This window comes from Nerophis lumbriciformis, linkage group LG20 (assembly GCF_033978685.3).
Source record: "Nerophis lumbriciformis linkage group LG20, RoL_Nlum_v2.1, whole genome shotgun sequence".
Taxonomy (NCBI): Eukaryota; Metazoa; Chordata; class Actinopteri; order Syngnathiformes; family Syngnathidae; genus Nerophis; species Nerophis lumbriciformis.
Window position 1 is genome coordinate 43,841,045 of NC_084567.2, and position 16,691 is coordinate 43,857,735.

The window sequence follows — 16,691 nt, forward strand, 5'->3', positions numbered from 1 at the left end:
GGCGCGGCTTATAACCCAGGGCGGCTTATGGTGCGGAAAATACGGTAGTTATTGTGTATTGACTTTGTTTTGCACCAACAATTGTGTGTGATAAAACAAAATAAAGAGCTAGGTAAAATATCGTGCTGATATTGCCAAACTGTCACTAGCACTCACAATACATAACTTAAACCATGTGAATGTTATTGGCCGATCTCACTCAAAGATAGTCGTTTTGGAATCAGCAGCATAAATCCCTGATTGGAACATGCCTAGTTCAAACTGGTCTAAGTGCGTCTGTATAACAGAAACACAATAGTGTTTGTATGAATTCGCTGCAAAAATGTTTGTCTCCCAAGTTTTGAACAGAACCTGGGGGCTGGAACCATGTAATTCCCAGTCGAATAGTCCTGCATTACAGCTTGGCGTTGTTTTCATTTTCTCTATCAGCAATTCTGACACTATGAAATACAGTTCTGAAAAGGCTGCAATCCATTTTTTGTTGAGTATTGACCTGCTCTGTAACCCTATCCTATTACAGCCATCATTTGAACAAGATCAATGATCCTGATTAGGTAATCATAGAGAAACAAGCTCAGGAAAGGACTGAGGGAATGCGTATGTCAAATTAGTATAAGAAAATATTGATCAATGAGGCCTTCAATCCATAGAGAATGGTACACTGATGACAGGAAAGAAGGGATAGCTGTCTTTAGAGTGTTTCTCTGAAAGTCCAAGCTCCTTCCAAGAATTAATTTCAAAGGATTAACCCTTGGACTGCTTACAAGTAGTACAGTGGCAGAACCAGCCTAAATCATCTTTGAATGGGGGGGGGGGGGGAATGTTGATTCTTAGCAGTGTGCGACTATTCAAGCCTTCGTGGCATTAATAATTATTGCTTCTGGGGGAATGTTTGGATGCCAGACAAAGACAGTGCCTGGAAAAACCTTCACAAGCAGCATTGGGAATTCACACATTTCAACTTCTGATTATTTCCCTTATGCGTCAAGAAATGTAAGAAGCAGCAACAATGCTGTAGCTTCTGGGGATACAACCGTGTGTTGTGAAGGGAGCCTTGCAAATTGCACACATTGCATTAATGCAGTGTTTTTCAACCACTGTGTCGTAAAATGCAGTCTGGTGTGCCGTGGGAGATTATGTAATTTCACCTAGCTGGGTTAAAAGTACTTTGTGCAAACCAGTAGTTATAATACGCAAATAATGTGCCGTTGTTGAGTGTCTGTGCTGTCTAGAGCTCGGCAAAGTAACCGCGTAATACTCTTCCATACCTGCCAACTTTTGAAATCAGAAAAACCTAGTAGCCAGGGTCCAGGGGCCGCAGGCCCCGGTAGGTCCAGGACAAAGTCCTGGTGGGGGGTTCAGGGGGGCGAAGCACCCCGACGCAAAATGATTGATTGCATTCAGACAGGTTAAAATGTTGCTAAAACCATCACTTTTCTATCAGTCACAGTGACTTTTCAAAACAAAAATATTACAGCAAAAATCATATGGGTTGATTGACATGTTTATTCTGTAAGCTAACTTCAATAGTTTGAAATTATTTTGACAGTTAATGCCAGTTATCCTGTCAACCTTTCACAAGACTTCAATTTGTTAATTGAAAGTATAAACAGTATAAACACTTTTTACAGTAAACAAATGGTAAAACAGTACTAAACAATTCCAAAAAAAAAAAAATTGGTGTCATTATTAACTTTCTGCATGGAATTACAATTCAAATGTAGTTTTTTTGTAAGCCTTTCAAAAGAATTCAAAATATGAAAAATTAATGAAAATTAATTGAAGCCATCAGACACTTGAAAAGTGGCACATCACATCTCTAATGTAATCATTTGAACTTTTCAACAGAAATAGCACTGCAAAAATATTAAGGACATACTTCTGTATTTTGGTAGTTATGCTGTCAACATTTAACAAGATTTCTTCAACTTGGACTTGAAAGCATAAATAGTATAAACACTTTTAACAGTATAACAGTACTAAACAATTCCAATAGATAACATTGGTGTCATTACCTTTTTGTGGCTAAAATCCAAATTTACGTTGAAAGTTTCCCACTTGTATCGCTAGCAACGGCATTAGACTTGTGTTTTTTTGTCCCAACGTGGTCTTTTACATCGCTAATTCCTCCGTGTCCGATCGAAAAATCTTGTCTGCACAAGGTGCAATTCGCGTAGTTTTCACCCTTTTTGGAACGGATAATTATTCCCGGATAGGCTTTTGAATAAGGCTGAAACGACGCGTCGACGTCATCGGTTACGTAAATACGTCGACGCCGTTTTTATGCTTCGACGCGTCGCATATTTACGTCACACTGCCGTCATGGTGGAGCGCAAAGCAGATGATGCGAGCGGTGCGAGCGAGGGAAAAAAAGCACGCCAAAAGTCGTCAAAAGTGTGGGAGTATTTCAATAAACGGCCTAATAATGTTGTAGCGGTGAACAGCTGTCTCGTCAGCTGACGCGCGAGCTCGCAACCGTGGCTGTTTAGCAACCAGCCAAACCCCACTTAATAAAATTATATTTTATCTTAGAGCACATCCGCATCCCTATTCACCTAGGCAACCCCAGGAAATGTATATAATTCGGCATTATTTCGGCCAGTCGGCTTATAAAATCAGAGCCGATCAGTTTACGTTCGCGCGCAGGTATAACGCGGCGCGCTCCCGTCTCATCTGCTGGTGCGCGAGCCCAGTAATTAGACAGCTTTGTCAAATCAAGGAGTACAAAAGACGCCAGCGCAGAGTGGAAAAAGGTTTAGTTCATTACAGATAACCCAGAGTTGTGCCAAAAGTATGTAAGATTTAATATTTCTCTTCGTGGGTGTGGCGCACCTGTTGTGCTGGTGAGATTGGGGGGGGGGGGGGGGGGGGGGGGGGTTGTGTGCATGTAGCGTGCTTAGTCTGGAGGCTAAATACAACTAGTCAATCGTCCGCGTGAGTATACATTGTCATCATTACACAAAATCATGAATGTGTCATTTGTATCTGCGTTGTAAATTCATAAACTAAAACACTGTTTCGCTCTGAGAGGCGCGTTTGGCGTGCCTGTTCAGTGTTTACAAAGACGCGCTCCTCTTTAACGCTAACGTTAATTAGTTGTGCAAATACCTTTTACAACATTAACAGTTACATATACTATGTACAAATGAACAATTAACTTTCACTTTAATCATACTATCATTGTTGTGTTATTAAGCAAAATAAGCAATACTTTTACTTTTGTTGAAATGTTTACACTGTTACAGAATATTTCGTTTTGCACTTTTTTGTATTGGATGTTTATCTTTATTTTTGCACATTTTAAAGCAAAATAAGCAATACTTTTACTTTAGAAATGCTTATACTATTGCAGAATATTAAGATTTGCACTGGATGTTTACTTTTATATTGGCACATTAAAAAGCAAATAAGCTACTTTTAATTTTGTTAAATGTTAAAAGTTTTAAATGTTTACATTGTTACAGAATATTTTGTCATGTTGTTGTCAATGTTGACTGAGTGGCCATACTTTTTTTTTTGTGAATAAAAGTCATGCCTTTTGAAAAAACTGCCCTACATTTATTTTTTCATCTTTATTTTAAATAAAAAAATAATCGGTAAAAGGAAAAATACTCTATAGATTAATCGAAAAAATAATCTATAGATTAACCGATTAATCGAAAAAAATAATCTATAGATTAATCGATAGAAAAATAATCGTTAGCTGCAGCCTTACTTTTGAATATTCTTCACGGAATGACTGCAGTTTTCTTTTCGGTTTAAGACTCGTTTGCGATTTTTCTCCGGCTGATTCCATGATCGTTCGCTCGTTTGGAAACAATGGCAACTGGTGCCTCGTGCTTGGCAGCGGTGCTATAAATAGCCTCGCGCATGGCATTCGGAATGGCTCGATAGGAAGTTACGGGAAGCAGTGTCGATTGTCATTGTTGCTACGCGATTTTGTGAATAAAACTTGAAAAAAAAAAAAAAAAGTTTAATTAATCAAAAACCGTATTTTTTATCACTGCAACCGTAACCCGGAATAGGTTGATGAAAACCGTACTAATTACGGGAAAACCAGAGTAGTTGGCAGGTATGCTCTTCCATATCAGTAGGTGGCAGCAGGTAGCTAATTGCTTTCTGGATGCCGGGAACGACGACGATGGTTTGTCGTGATCCCAATATGCAGACGACAGCGGGAGGCAGCGTGCAGGTAAAGCAACAATAAACAAAAGGCGAGTGCCGCTAAGAAAAGGCACTGAAACTGAACTGGCTGCAAAGTAATCAAAAACAGAATGCTGGACGACAGCAAAGACTTGCAGAGTGCGGAGCAGCAGACGGCGTCCACAAAGTACACCCGAACATGACATGACAATCAACAATGTCCCCACAAAGAAGGATAGCGTCCGCACAACTTAAATATTCTTGATTGCTAATCAAATCAACTTTATTTATAAAGCACATTTAAAATGTACTACAGGGGTAGCCAAAGTGTTGTACAGTGGGCAGGTTAAAAGATAATACGAGAACCGAGCAAACACAACACAACACAAACAAAGTAGATGCTCAAAGGAAGACATGAAACTGCTACAGGAAAATAACAAAAAAAGAGAAAAAGCCACCAAAATAGGAGCACAAGACAAGAAGTAAAACACTACACACAGGAAAACAGCAAAAAAGTCCAAATAAGTCAGGGTGTGATGTGACAGGTGGTGACAGTACACCTACTTTGAGACAAGAGCTATAGTGATGCATGCTTGGTTATGCTTTAAAGTCATATCCAACAATTGCGACAACAACTTTTTACTGTCAATATCGACTGCTGAGTTTCATTTTTTTAATGTTTTCTGCTTGGTGGTGTGCCTCCACATTTTGTCAATAAAAAAAATAGTGCCTTGGGCTTAAAAAAGGTTGAAAAACACTGTGTTAATGTACAGAACACACACAATGAAAAAAGAAGAAGTTCAAAACGTGTTTATACAGCCAACATGCCAACTGCTAAATGCTAATCACGACTGGCGTGGCCTTGTGAGCGAGATTAGCAAACATTATTATGTCTGTAGTGTGTGGGAGAAACTGTCTGTTTGGGTTACTTCTTCCCTGCAAACACACACACCCTTAATTCTTCCCTGCAAACACCGCCATCCTCGCACACACTATGCAAACACCACCATGCAAACACACACACCATGCAAACACACACACACACAATGCAAACACCACCATGCACACACACATCCCTACTTCTTCTCATCAAACACTACCATGCACACACACTTCATGTAAACACACACACAATGCAAACACCACCATGCACACGCACACAATCCCAAAACACACACACAATGCAAACACACAATGCACACACACACACACACACACACACACACACACACACACACACGATGCAAACACCACCATGCACACACACATCATGCAAACACACACAATGCAAACACCACCATGCACACACACACATCCTTACTTCTTCCCTGCAAACACCACCATGCACACACACATCATGCAAACACACACAATGCAAACACCACCATGCACACACACATCATGCAAACACACACAATGCAAACACCACCAAGCACACAAACATCATGCAAACACACACACAATGCAAACACCACCATGCACACGCCCATCCTTACTTCTTCCCATCAAACACCACCATGCACACACACACAATCCCAAAACACACACACAATGCAAACACACAATGCACACACACACACACACACACACACACACACACACACACACACACACACACACACACACGATGCAAACACCACCATGCACACACACACATCCTTACTTCTTCCCTGCAAACACCACCATGCAAACACACACAATGCAAACACCACCATGCACACACACACAATGCAAACATCACCATGCACACACACATCATGCAAACACACACAATGCAAACACCACCATGCACACACACACATCCTTACTTCTTCCCTGCAAACACCACCATGCAAACACACACAATGCAAACACCACCATGCACACACACATCATGCAAACACACACAATGCAAACACCACCATGCACACACACACATCCTTACTTCTTCCCTGCAAACACCACCATGCAAACACACACAATGCAAACACCACCATGCACACACACATCATGCAAACACACACAATGCAAACACCACCATGCACACACACACATCCTTACTTCTTCCCTGCAAACACCACCATGCACACACACACAATGCACACACACATCCTTACTTCTTCCCTGCAAACATCACCATACGCACACACACACCATGCAACCACACACACAATGCACACACACACACACACACACACTATGCAAGCACCACCATGCACACACACACACATCCTTACTTCTTCCCTGCAAACACCACCATGCACACACACTCTTCCCTGCAAACACCACCTTGCACACACACTCTTCCCTGCAAACACCACCATGCACAAACACACACACACACACACACACACACACACACACACACCATGCAAACACGCACAATGCACACACACACACACACACCCTTACTTCTTCCCTGCAAACACCACCATGCACACACTCTTCCCTGCAAACACCACCATGCACGCACACTCTTCCCTGCAAACACCACCATGCACACACACTCTTCCCTGCAAACACCACCATGCACAAACACACACACACACACCATGCAAACACGCACAATGCACACACACATACATCCTTACTTCTTCCCTGCAAACACCACCATGCACACACTCTTCCCTGCAAACACCACCATGCACACACACTCTTCCCTGCAAACACCACCATGCACACACACTCTTCCCTGCAAACACCACCATGCACAAACACACACACACACACCATGCAAACACGCACAATGCACACACACACACACCCTTACTTCTTCCCTGCAAACACCACCATGCACACACTCTTCCCTGCAAACACCACCATGCACACACACTCTTCCCTGCAAACACCACCATGCACACACACTCTTCCCTGCAAACACCACCATGCACAAACACACACACACACACCATGCAAACACGCACAATGCACACACACACACACACAATGCAAACACCACCATGCACACACACACACACACCCTTACTTCTTTCCTGCAAACACCACCATGCACACACACTCACACACACACACTGTACACACACTGCACACACGCGCACACACACACACCATACACACACCATACACACACCATGCGCACACCATGCGCACACCATGCGCACACCCACACACACACACACACACACACACACAGACACACACAGACACACACATCCTTACTTCTTCCCTGCAAACACCACCATGCACACACTCTTCCCTGCAAACACCACCATGCACACACACTCTTCCCTGCAAACACCACCATGCACAAACACACACACACACACACCATGCAAACACGCACAATGCACACACACACACACACACACACACACACACACACACAATGCAAACACCACCATGCACACACACAACCCCTTACTTCTTCCCTGCAAACACCACCATGCACATACACTCACACACACTCACACACACACACTGTACACACACTGCACACACGCGCACCGTACACACACCATGCGCACGCACGCACGCACGCACGCACACACACACACACACACACACACACACACACACACACACACACACACACACACACACACACACACACACACACACACATCCACTCAGCGCTGGAAGAATAAGCTAACGCTCGCCGCCACAAACAGTGGATGTAGACTTTGAGAAACCGCATAAAAGCGAGTTAAATAACGTCTAATGAATACAGTTGCAGTTTGTTTGTCCCGCAGTGGCTGAAAGTGCATCTTCTTCTCCTCTGCGGCTTCAAAAACGAGTGCTGGGAACAAAAAAATCCGCTAGCAAGCTTTGCTACTTTTGTCCGCCAGACACATCATCTGCAAATGGAGTCAATGTAACCCTTTCGAAAGCATACTTACGGGCCAAATGGGCGCAAGAAGGCGTGCTGGTGACTCAGGTGCCCGTCAATAAATCCAACTTTGTCATTTTCAAAGTAAAAAGGAGATAAATAGCAGCGCTGAACCACCGGGATGATGGCCCCTCATTCAAAGCGCAACCGAACTTGTATCGCTCCACAAAGAGCGTGACGCGCTAAGCTCCGCCCTTGTTGTCTTTTCATTGGCTGCTTATGTAAACTCAGCCAGGAAGTTGACAGACATGATTTCTATTGGTTCAATTGGCTGTCAGTTGTATACTATTGTGACGTCATATGTAGGTCGGGGACGCTTACCAGTTATACCTTAATTGCCCTTTAGATCATTATGTCCGTTTTTTATTGCTTCTCTCCTTACTTTTATTTTATTGTTAACTGAATTTTTATGCTTTTGAAAAAACCTTTTTTGATTTTTTTAGAAGTACACGGTACAGTTTTATTCCGAGGATTCGCGCAAAAATACACTCACTACACAAATCCAGGGCCGGCCCGTGGCATAGGCCGTATAGGGCGCCGTCCATCAGGGGGCGCCACGCCAGTGCCACAAATGTTGGAGAAAAAAAAAAAAAGAAAAAAAAAGTTGTTACTATTATTTCTAAATAAAAAAAAGAATCTCACGTTAATTAAAATGCAAAGTTAAGCCTATTTAATAGAAATATTATTTGTTACAACATTACGCCCCCCCGCACGGTGCGCCCCCTCCCTTCCCGTATCATGACTCTTTTTGGACGTCACCACATCAAAAAATCAACACAAGATGCCAAAACTGTCAGGTGCCCAGGGAAGAAAAAAGAGAAAAGAAGAGGAGGAGAAACGAGAAAAGACAGAGGTAGCAGGTAGGTAACGTTAGCCTACATGAAATTATTTGTCTGTTACAGAATGTGATAGTAACCTGGCTTGTTAGCATTAACCTAATGTTACATGATTCGGCAATTGCTAATCAATAAATAGCTAGTTCTGTTTTAACGTCGGGTTAATATTGTGGAGGGGGCTAAATTGTTATGGAAAATAATAATGTAACGTTAGGTAATTACAGTACTCCCACCTTACATTCCTCAGGGACATTTGTATTAGATCTTTTAAGCAGGTGTTTTTTGTTTACATTATTGCCTTCTGGTTAGCTAATGTTTGCCCTGCAGGTAATAGTCACTTTTCCACCCCTTTATATATTAGGTATAGTTGTAAGTAAAAAAAAAAAAAGGTCAAAGACAAAGCTATTCGGGTTCTTGTGAGTATATACACTTCACTGCCGATGTGGGGGGGGCGCCACCTAAAATCTTGCCTAGGGCGCCAGATTGATTAGGGCCGGGCTTGCACAAATCAGTGTGTTTTTGTGCGATTAAGATAATGATTATTTAATCAGTAGCACCCTCAATTCGATATGTAAACATTTTGAAAGCTGAAGAGATAATTAGATAATTACAAGACTTTATATATTATATACATAATACATTATATATATTAAATGATTTATTATTATTGTTGTCTATTGTGAGCGAACTGTGGTGCTGAATTTCCCCCAGGGATCAATAAAATACTTTCTATTCTATTCTATTATTTCTACTTAAATGTAGAATATACATGTATAATATATTTATATTATTCTCATGTGAATAATGCTGTACAGTATTTATTGTCTATTGTGAGCGAACTGTGGTGCTGAATTTCCCCCAGGGATCAATAAAGTACTTTCTATTCTATTCTAATTAGTACTTTTCATAGGTCATTTAGTGGCATCATGCAAATACATTCCCCAGCAGCACCTGGATGCAAATCAATTCCTCGCTGAAAAGCTTCCTACTTTTAAATCACCTATGGATATTTGTACTTAATATAGACCGTCAGTGCTGGGGGGGGCGACAACACCGCGCATGCGCATACCGCCCACCGTCGCACCTGGTGCTTGTTGCTCAGGTGCGACTGATGCGGCTGATGCGTGATGCCAAGGACTGTTTTATATCGCAGGATTTTCATTTTTCAAATAATCATGAAACGTCGCCATTGACATCAGTGATGCTTTCTGGAAGGGAAATAATATATTTAGTAAGTAGAGAGAAACAACAAGGAGCCTTTTTTTTCCATCTCTGTCGAATTCACTCATTTCTGAATTCATCTTTCTTGTAAGTATTTTTTTGATTCATTACATTCATATATTCAAATGAAAAAAAAGTAGCTTTTGGCTTATAGGCAACAATTTAGTATGTTACTATGTATTGTTGTCAAGAAGGAAAATACTTTGTTTGTACTTTGTTGACAAATCTCAGCAGGTCATGTGACCATATTGACATTAATGGGGGCATAAGTTTATTTGAGTTTAGTCTTTATTTGAAGGGACAATGCACAGAAACATTAAGCTCAAAGACAGATATGTTCTGCACCAGATTATAGCTAAACAGTCCCTGGCTACCTAAATAAAAGGGGTACAAAAATCATGCGATACAATTATAACAATAAAATTGTACTATAGCATGTAATCAAATCAAGAAAAGTCATAAAATACATACAACATACTTCTTATACGAGACAACCGCACCTCTCCTTTACATCATAACACAAACTTGTCATCATTTGTAGAAACAACCGTGATAAGAGAGAATGGACTGTAGTAGATATTGTATAACATTGCTCTATACTGTGTGCTCTGTGCATGTTCACGGGGTTCCAGGCAGGTTAGAATGATGCCGAGTTAATAACGCTCACTGGGCCGTCACCAAGGTGATGGAAACTCCAGAGGGTTGACAGTAGTCCTGGTTATACCCATGTCGGGATACGCTTTGTGAGAACCTGTGTTTGTGTGGGTTCCATTTAGTGTGTCCTCTGCAGAGGTGGGTAGAGTAGCCAGAATTTGTACTCAAGTAAGAGTACTGTTACTTTAGAGATTTAATACTCAAGTAAAAGTAAGGAGTAGTCACCCAAATATTTACTTGAGTAAAAGTAAAAAGTATGTTGTGAAAAAAGTACTCAAGTACTGAGTAACTAATGAGTAACATACACACACATATCATATATATATATATATATATATATACACTGATATATACAGTATATAATTTATATTTATTTATTTTGCCGTTTTTATTTACATGTTAAAGGTGTTTTAATGAATATACATGCATGTTTAACACATATAGATTCCTTTCTTTCATGAAGACAAGAATATACCGTATTTTCCGCACTATAAGGCGCACCTAAAAACCACAAATTTTCTCAAAAGCTGACAGTGCGCCTTATAACCCGGTGCGCTTTATATATGGATTAATATTAAGATTCATTTTCATAAAGTTTCGGTCTCGCAACTTCGGTAAACAGCCGCCATCTTTTTTCCCGGTAGAACAGGAAGCGCTTCTTCTTCTACGCAAGCAACCGCCAAGGTAAGCACCCGCCCCCATAGAACAGGAAGCGCTTCTTCTTCTACTGTAAGCAACCACCCGCCCGCGTAGAAGAAGAAAAAGCGCACGGATATTACCGTACGTTTCATTTCCTTTGTGTGTTTACATCTGTAAAGACCACAAAATGGCTCCTACTAAGCGACAGGGATCCGGTTCATGAAAAGACGCAATCTCTCCATCCGCACACGGACTACTATTTCACAGCAACTGATATTCCTGTGAACCGCACTGTGGATACAACGGGAGCACGTACGGTGAATATTCGCACCACAGGGAATGAGAAGTCATCCTTCACTGTGGTTCTAGCTTGCCATGCTAATGGCCAGAAACTTCCACCCATGGTGATATTCAAAAGGAAGACCTTGCCAAAAGAGACCTTTCCAGCCGGCGTCATCATAAAAGCTAACTCGAAGGGATGGATGAAGAAAAGATGAGCGAGTGGTTAAGGTAAGTTTAAGTTTACGCGAAGAGGCCGGGTGGCTTTTTTCACGCAGCTCTGTCCATGTTGATATACGACTCCATGCGCGCCCACATCACGCTGGTTTTAATATATTATTAAAGTTTGACTGACCTATCTGACTGTTTTTTTGACATTCCTTTAGCGCAGTTAGATGCGGCTTACAACACGGGGCGGCTTATAGGTGGACAAAGTTTTGAAATATGCCGTTCATTGAAGGCACGGCTTATAACCCAGGGCGCCTTATGGTGCGGAAAATACGGTAAGTTGGTGTATTACCTGATTCTGATGACTTGCATTGATTGGAATCAGACAGTAGTGATGATAACGTCCACGTTTTCAAATGGAGGAGAAGAAAAGTTCCTCCTTTCTGTCTAATACCACATGAAAGTGGTTGGTTTTTGGCATCTTATTTGTCCAGCTTCCATATTCGTTTTTATACACTTTACAAGAAATACATTGGCGGCAAACTCCGTAGCTTGCTAGCTTGTTTGCGCTGGCTTTCGGAGACTCTTATTTTGAAAGCGCAGGCGCGATGGAGCGGCACTTTTATTGTGAAGACAGGAACTGTGCAGTCAGTCTTTAGACTTTTGACGGGAAGTACGGTTGAAATAAAAAAAAAAGGGTCTTTTTTCCTTCACATTTTTGATTGATTGATTGGAACTTTTATTATTAGATTGCACAGTACAGTATATATTCCGTACAATTGACCACTAAATGGTAACACCCCAATAAGTTTTTCAACTTGTTTAAGTCAGGTCATGTGACCGCCTGGCTCTGTTCGATTGGTCCAACGTCACCAGTGACTGCATCTGATTGGTGGAATGTAGTGAACGTCACCAGTGACTGTATTTGTTGAAACGCAGGCACTATGAAGGTCTGTCTGACAGACCAAAACAAACAAAGCGTGCATTAACAGATCGATAAAAATTACCGTATTTTCCGCACCATAAGGCGCCCTGGGTTATAAGCCGCGCCTTCAATGAACGGCATATTTCAAAACTTTGTCCACCTATAAGACGCCCCATGTTATAAGCCGCATCTAACTGCGCTAAAGGAATGTCAAATAGGTCAGTCAAACTTTAATAATATATTAAAAACCAGCGTGATGTGGGCGCGCATGGAGTCGTATATCAACATGGACGGAGCTGCGTGAAAAAAGCCACCCGGCCTCTTTGCATAAACTTACCTTAACCACTCGCTCATCTTTTCTTCATCCATCCCTTCGAGTTAGCTTTTATGATGACGCCGGCTGGAAAGGTCTCTTTTGGCAAGGTCTTCCTTTTGAATATCACCATGGGTGGAAGTTTCTGGCCATTAGCATGGCAAGCTAGAACCACAGTGAAGGATGACTTTTCATTCCCTGTGGTGCGAATATTCACCGTACGTGCTCCCGTTGTATCCACAGTGCGGTTCACAGGAATATCAAAAGTCAGTGGAACCTCGTCCATGTTGATAATGTTCTCTGGCCGGATCTTTTTTTCAGCTATCTTGTTTTTACAATATGCACGGAAAGTAGCCAGCTTTTCTTGAAAGTCTTTAGGCAGTTGCTGTGAAATAGTAATCCGTGTGCGGATGGAGAGATTGCGTCTTTTCATGAACCGGATCCCTGTCGCTTAGTAGGAGCCATTTTGTGGTCTTTACAGATGTAAACACACAAAGGAAATGAAACGTAATATCCGCGCGCTTTTTCTTCTTCTATGCGGGCGGGTGGTTGCTTACAGTAGAAGAAGAAGCGCTTCCTGTTCTATGGGGGCGGGTGCTTCCGTTGGCGGTTGCTTGCGTAGAAGAAGAAGCACTTCCTCTTCTACGGGGAAAAAAGATGGCGGCTGTTTACCGTAGTTGCGAGACCGAAACTTTATTAAAATGAATCTTAATATTAATCCATATATAAAGCGCACCGGGTTATAAGGCGCACTGTCAGCTTTTGAGAAAATTTGTGGTTTTTAGGTGCGCCTTATAGTGCGGAAAATACGGTAGTAGCGAGTAGCGAGCTGAATGTAGATAAAAGTAGCGGAGTAAAAGTAGCGTTTCTTCTCTATAAATATACTCAAGTAAAAGTAAAAGTTTGTTGCATTAAAACTACTCTTAGAAGTACAATTTATCCCAAAAGTTACTCAAGTAGATGTAACGGAGTAAATGTAGCGCGTTACTACCCACCTCTGGTCCTCTGTGTGTGCAGGTGACTTGGCTGCAGGCAATGGGCAAATGCTGCAAGTGCAACGGGAGGCTGCTGTGCCTGTGCTTGCTGCCCTGCATGATGACCGGCCACCTTCTCATCTACATCATGGTCACCATATTCGTCACCGTCTCCTATGCTCCCCCCAAAATAACCATCCACTACGTCGCGCCGGGGATTTCCGCAAACTCCGGCGCTCTAGCCTCTCACCCACTCGGCCCCTTCTGGAACCTTCATCTGGAGAACAGTGCCTTGTGGAACCGGCTGCAGCACTCTTTGGACCGTCAGAACAATCCCATACTACGTGGAAACACCACCGGGACTGTGAGGAAGCCCAAAGCAGAGTTACCCAGTCAAACCGGAGACAAGCGCCTTCCTGACCGTACATCATGTAAGTGCTCAGAAGCCGGTCCGCATGATGTCAACAATATGCCCGAACAAATCGGGGTATTTGTCAGGTCAATGCACTGCAGGAGTTATCCAATCCTCATCAATCAGCCGACGACGTGCAAAAGGAACAAGACCAGTCGAGAGTATCCGATGCTCCTCATGGCCGTCAAGTCTCAAGTGGGGAACTTTGAAAACAGGCAAGCCATCCGTGAAACATGGGGCCGCAGTGGTTTGGTTGAAGGGGAGTCTCACAGGAAAGGTGGGTTGGTGCGTACGGTCTTTCTGCTGGGACGGCAGGACTCCAGTACGGGACCTCATCCGGACCTCAAAAACTTTCTGGAGCTGGAGAACCGGAAGTACGGCGACATCCTCCAGTGGGATTTCAAAGATACTTTCTACAACCTGACCCTGAAAGACTTGCTGTTCTGGCATTGGCTCCAGCAACACTGTCCCACAGCTGTGTTCGTCTTCAAAGGGGACGATGATGTCTTCGTCCGGACCGGCGCTCTCCTGGATTACTTGCACCAGCAGTGGGAGGAGCACAAACTGCGCAACCAAACTCACATCAATTTATTTGTGGGGGACGTCATCAGTAACGCCTTCCCGAACCGGAATCCATCGACTAAATACTACATACCGGAGAACTTCTATAAAGGTGCCTACCCAACGTACGCCGGAGGGGGAGGGGTGGTATATTCCGCCTCACTGGCGTTACGACTGAAAGAGGTGTCCAAAAATGTATGCCTCTTCCCCATCGACGACGTTTACTTGGGAATGTGCCTTCAGAGACTGGGGTTGTCTCCAAGCCATCACCCTGGTTTTCTAACATTTGACCTCCCAGAGACGGACAGAGGGAATCCCTGCGCTCACAGGTCGGTGCTGATGGTGCACAGGCGGAGTCCCAAAGAGATGTTGACTTTGTGGCAGCAGTTGCACAATCTGCCCGCTCACTGCTGAGCTTCATTTGCCTGTCAAATATAAATAGCCTGCGAGCAGCCACCTGAAGGGTGAACTCTGGGTGACTCAGCGGGTCTAATTCAAGCAGGTAATATCCTAAACAAGGTCAATGAATACCAGGCTGTGACGATACACTCACAAGGCCAGTCCATACACGATATCAGTGACGTGCGGTGAGGTTCAACGCAGTTGAGGCACTTTTTGAATATAAAATCTTAGGTGATGTCATCGTTGTTATTACAGTAAGGGCTCTATTATCCCATGTGCTTTAGTAAAACAAAAAAGTTGTGTAGATTCCCTGTCGCTGTCTTCATCCAAGATGCACACTCTGGTGGAGCCACCCTCAGATGTGGGTGTTGCCTGTCAAATATGGCCTTCTACCCACGTAAATACTTTTGTTCTTATCTATTCTGATCGCTTGAATTGAGACAACTGGAATTTTTTATCTGGTTTGGTGGCTGCAGGATTAGGTCACTGCTATTTGCAGATGATGTGGTCCTGATGGCTTCCTCCGGCCAAGATCTTCAGCTCTCACTGGATCGGTTCGCAGCCGAGTGTGAAGCGACTGGGATGGGAATCAGCACCTCCAAGTCCGAGTCCATGGTTCTCTCCCGGAAAAGGGTGGAGTGCCATCTCCGGGTTGGGGAGGAGATCTTGCCCCAAGTGGAGGAGTTCAAGTACCTCGGAGTCTTGTTCACGAGTGGGGGAAGAGTGGATCGTGAGATCGACAGGCGGATCGGTGCGGCGTCTTCAGTAATGCGGACGCTGTATCGATCCGTTGTGGTGAAGAAGGAGCTGAGCCGGAAGGCAAAGCTCTCGATTTACCGGTCGATCTACGTTCCCATCCTCACCTATGGTCATGAGCTTTGGGTCATGACCGAAAGGACAAGATCACGGGTACAAGCGGCCGAAATGAGTTTCCTCCGCCGAGTGGCGGGGCTCTCCCTTAGAGATAGGGTGAGAAGCTCTGTCATTCGGGGGGAGCTCAAAGTAAAGCCGCTGCTCCTCCACATCGAGAGGAGCCAGATGAGGTGGTTCGGGCATCTGGTCAGGATGCCACCCGAACGCCTCCCTAGGAAGGTGTTTCGGGCACGTCCGACCGGTAGGAGGCCACGGGGAAGACCCAGGACACGCTGGGAAGACTATCTCTCCCGGCTGGCCTGGGAACGCCTCGGGAGAAGAACTAGCTATTTATTGATTAGCAATTGCCGAATCATGTAACATTAGCTTAATGCTAAAAAGCCAGGTTACTATCACATTCTGTAACAGACAAATAATTTCATGTAGGCTAACGTTACCTACCTGCTACCTCTGTCTTTTCTCGTT

The 16,691-nt window shown here is 43.4% G+C and overlaps 2 protein-coding genes across 3 annotated transcripts in view; one reads left to right on the plus strand and one right to left on the minus strand.

Annotated features, from left to right (window-relative positions):
* The window catches only part of smad2 (SMAD family member 2), a 59,287-nt gene extending 51,149 nt beyond the window's left edge, over nucleotides 1-8,138 (minus strand). For both annotated transcript variants that reach the window (XM_061980929.2, XM_061980928.2), the window contains exon 1: nucleotides 7,980-8,138. The gene's annotated coding sequence lies outside the window, so the exon portion shown is untranslated. The remainder of the gene's footprint in view (nucleotides 1-7,979) is intronic.
* A 5,901-nt stretch (nucleotides 8,139-14,039) lies between these two features.
* Nucleotides 14,040-15,365, plus strand: LOC133619832 (N-acetyllactosaminide beta-1,3-N-acetylglucosaminyltransferase 2). Its single transcript, XM_061981102.2, has one exon. It carries the CDS (start codon nucleotides 14,040-14,042, stop codon nucleotides 15,363-15,365), a length of 1,326 nt encoding a protein of 441 aa, XP_061837086.1.
* The last annotated feature ends 1,326 nt before the right edge of the window (nucleotides 15,366-16,691 follow it).

Excerpts from the sequence above, each read along its gene's own strand:
- LOC133619832 (XM_061981102.2), top strand. The coding sequence starts at position 14,040 with ATGGGCAAATGCTGCAAGTGCAACGGGAGGCTGCTGTGCCTGTGCTTG.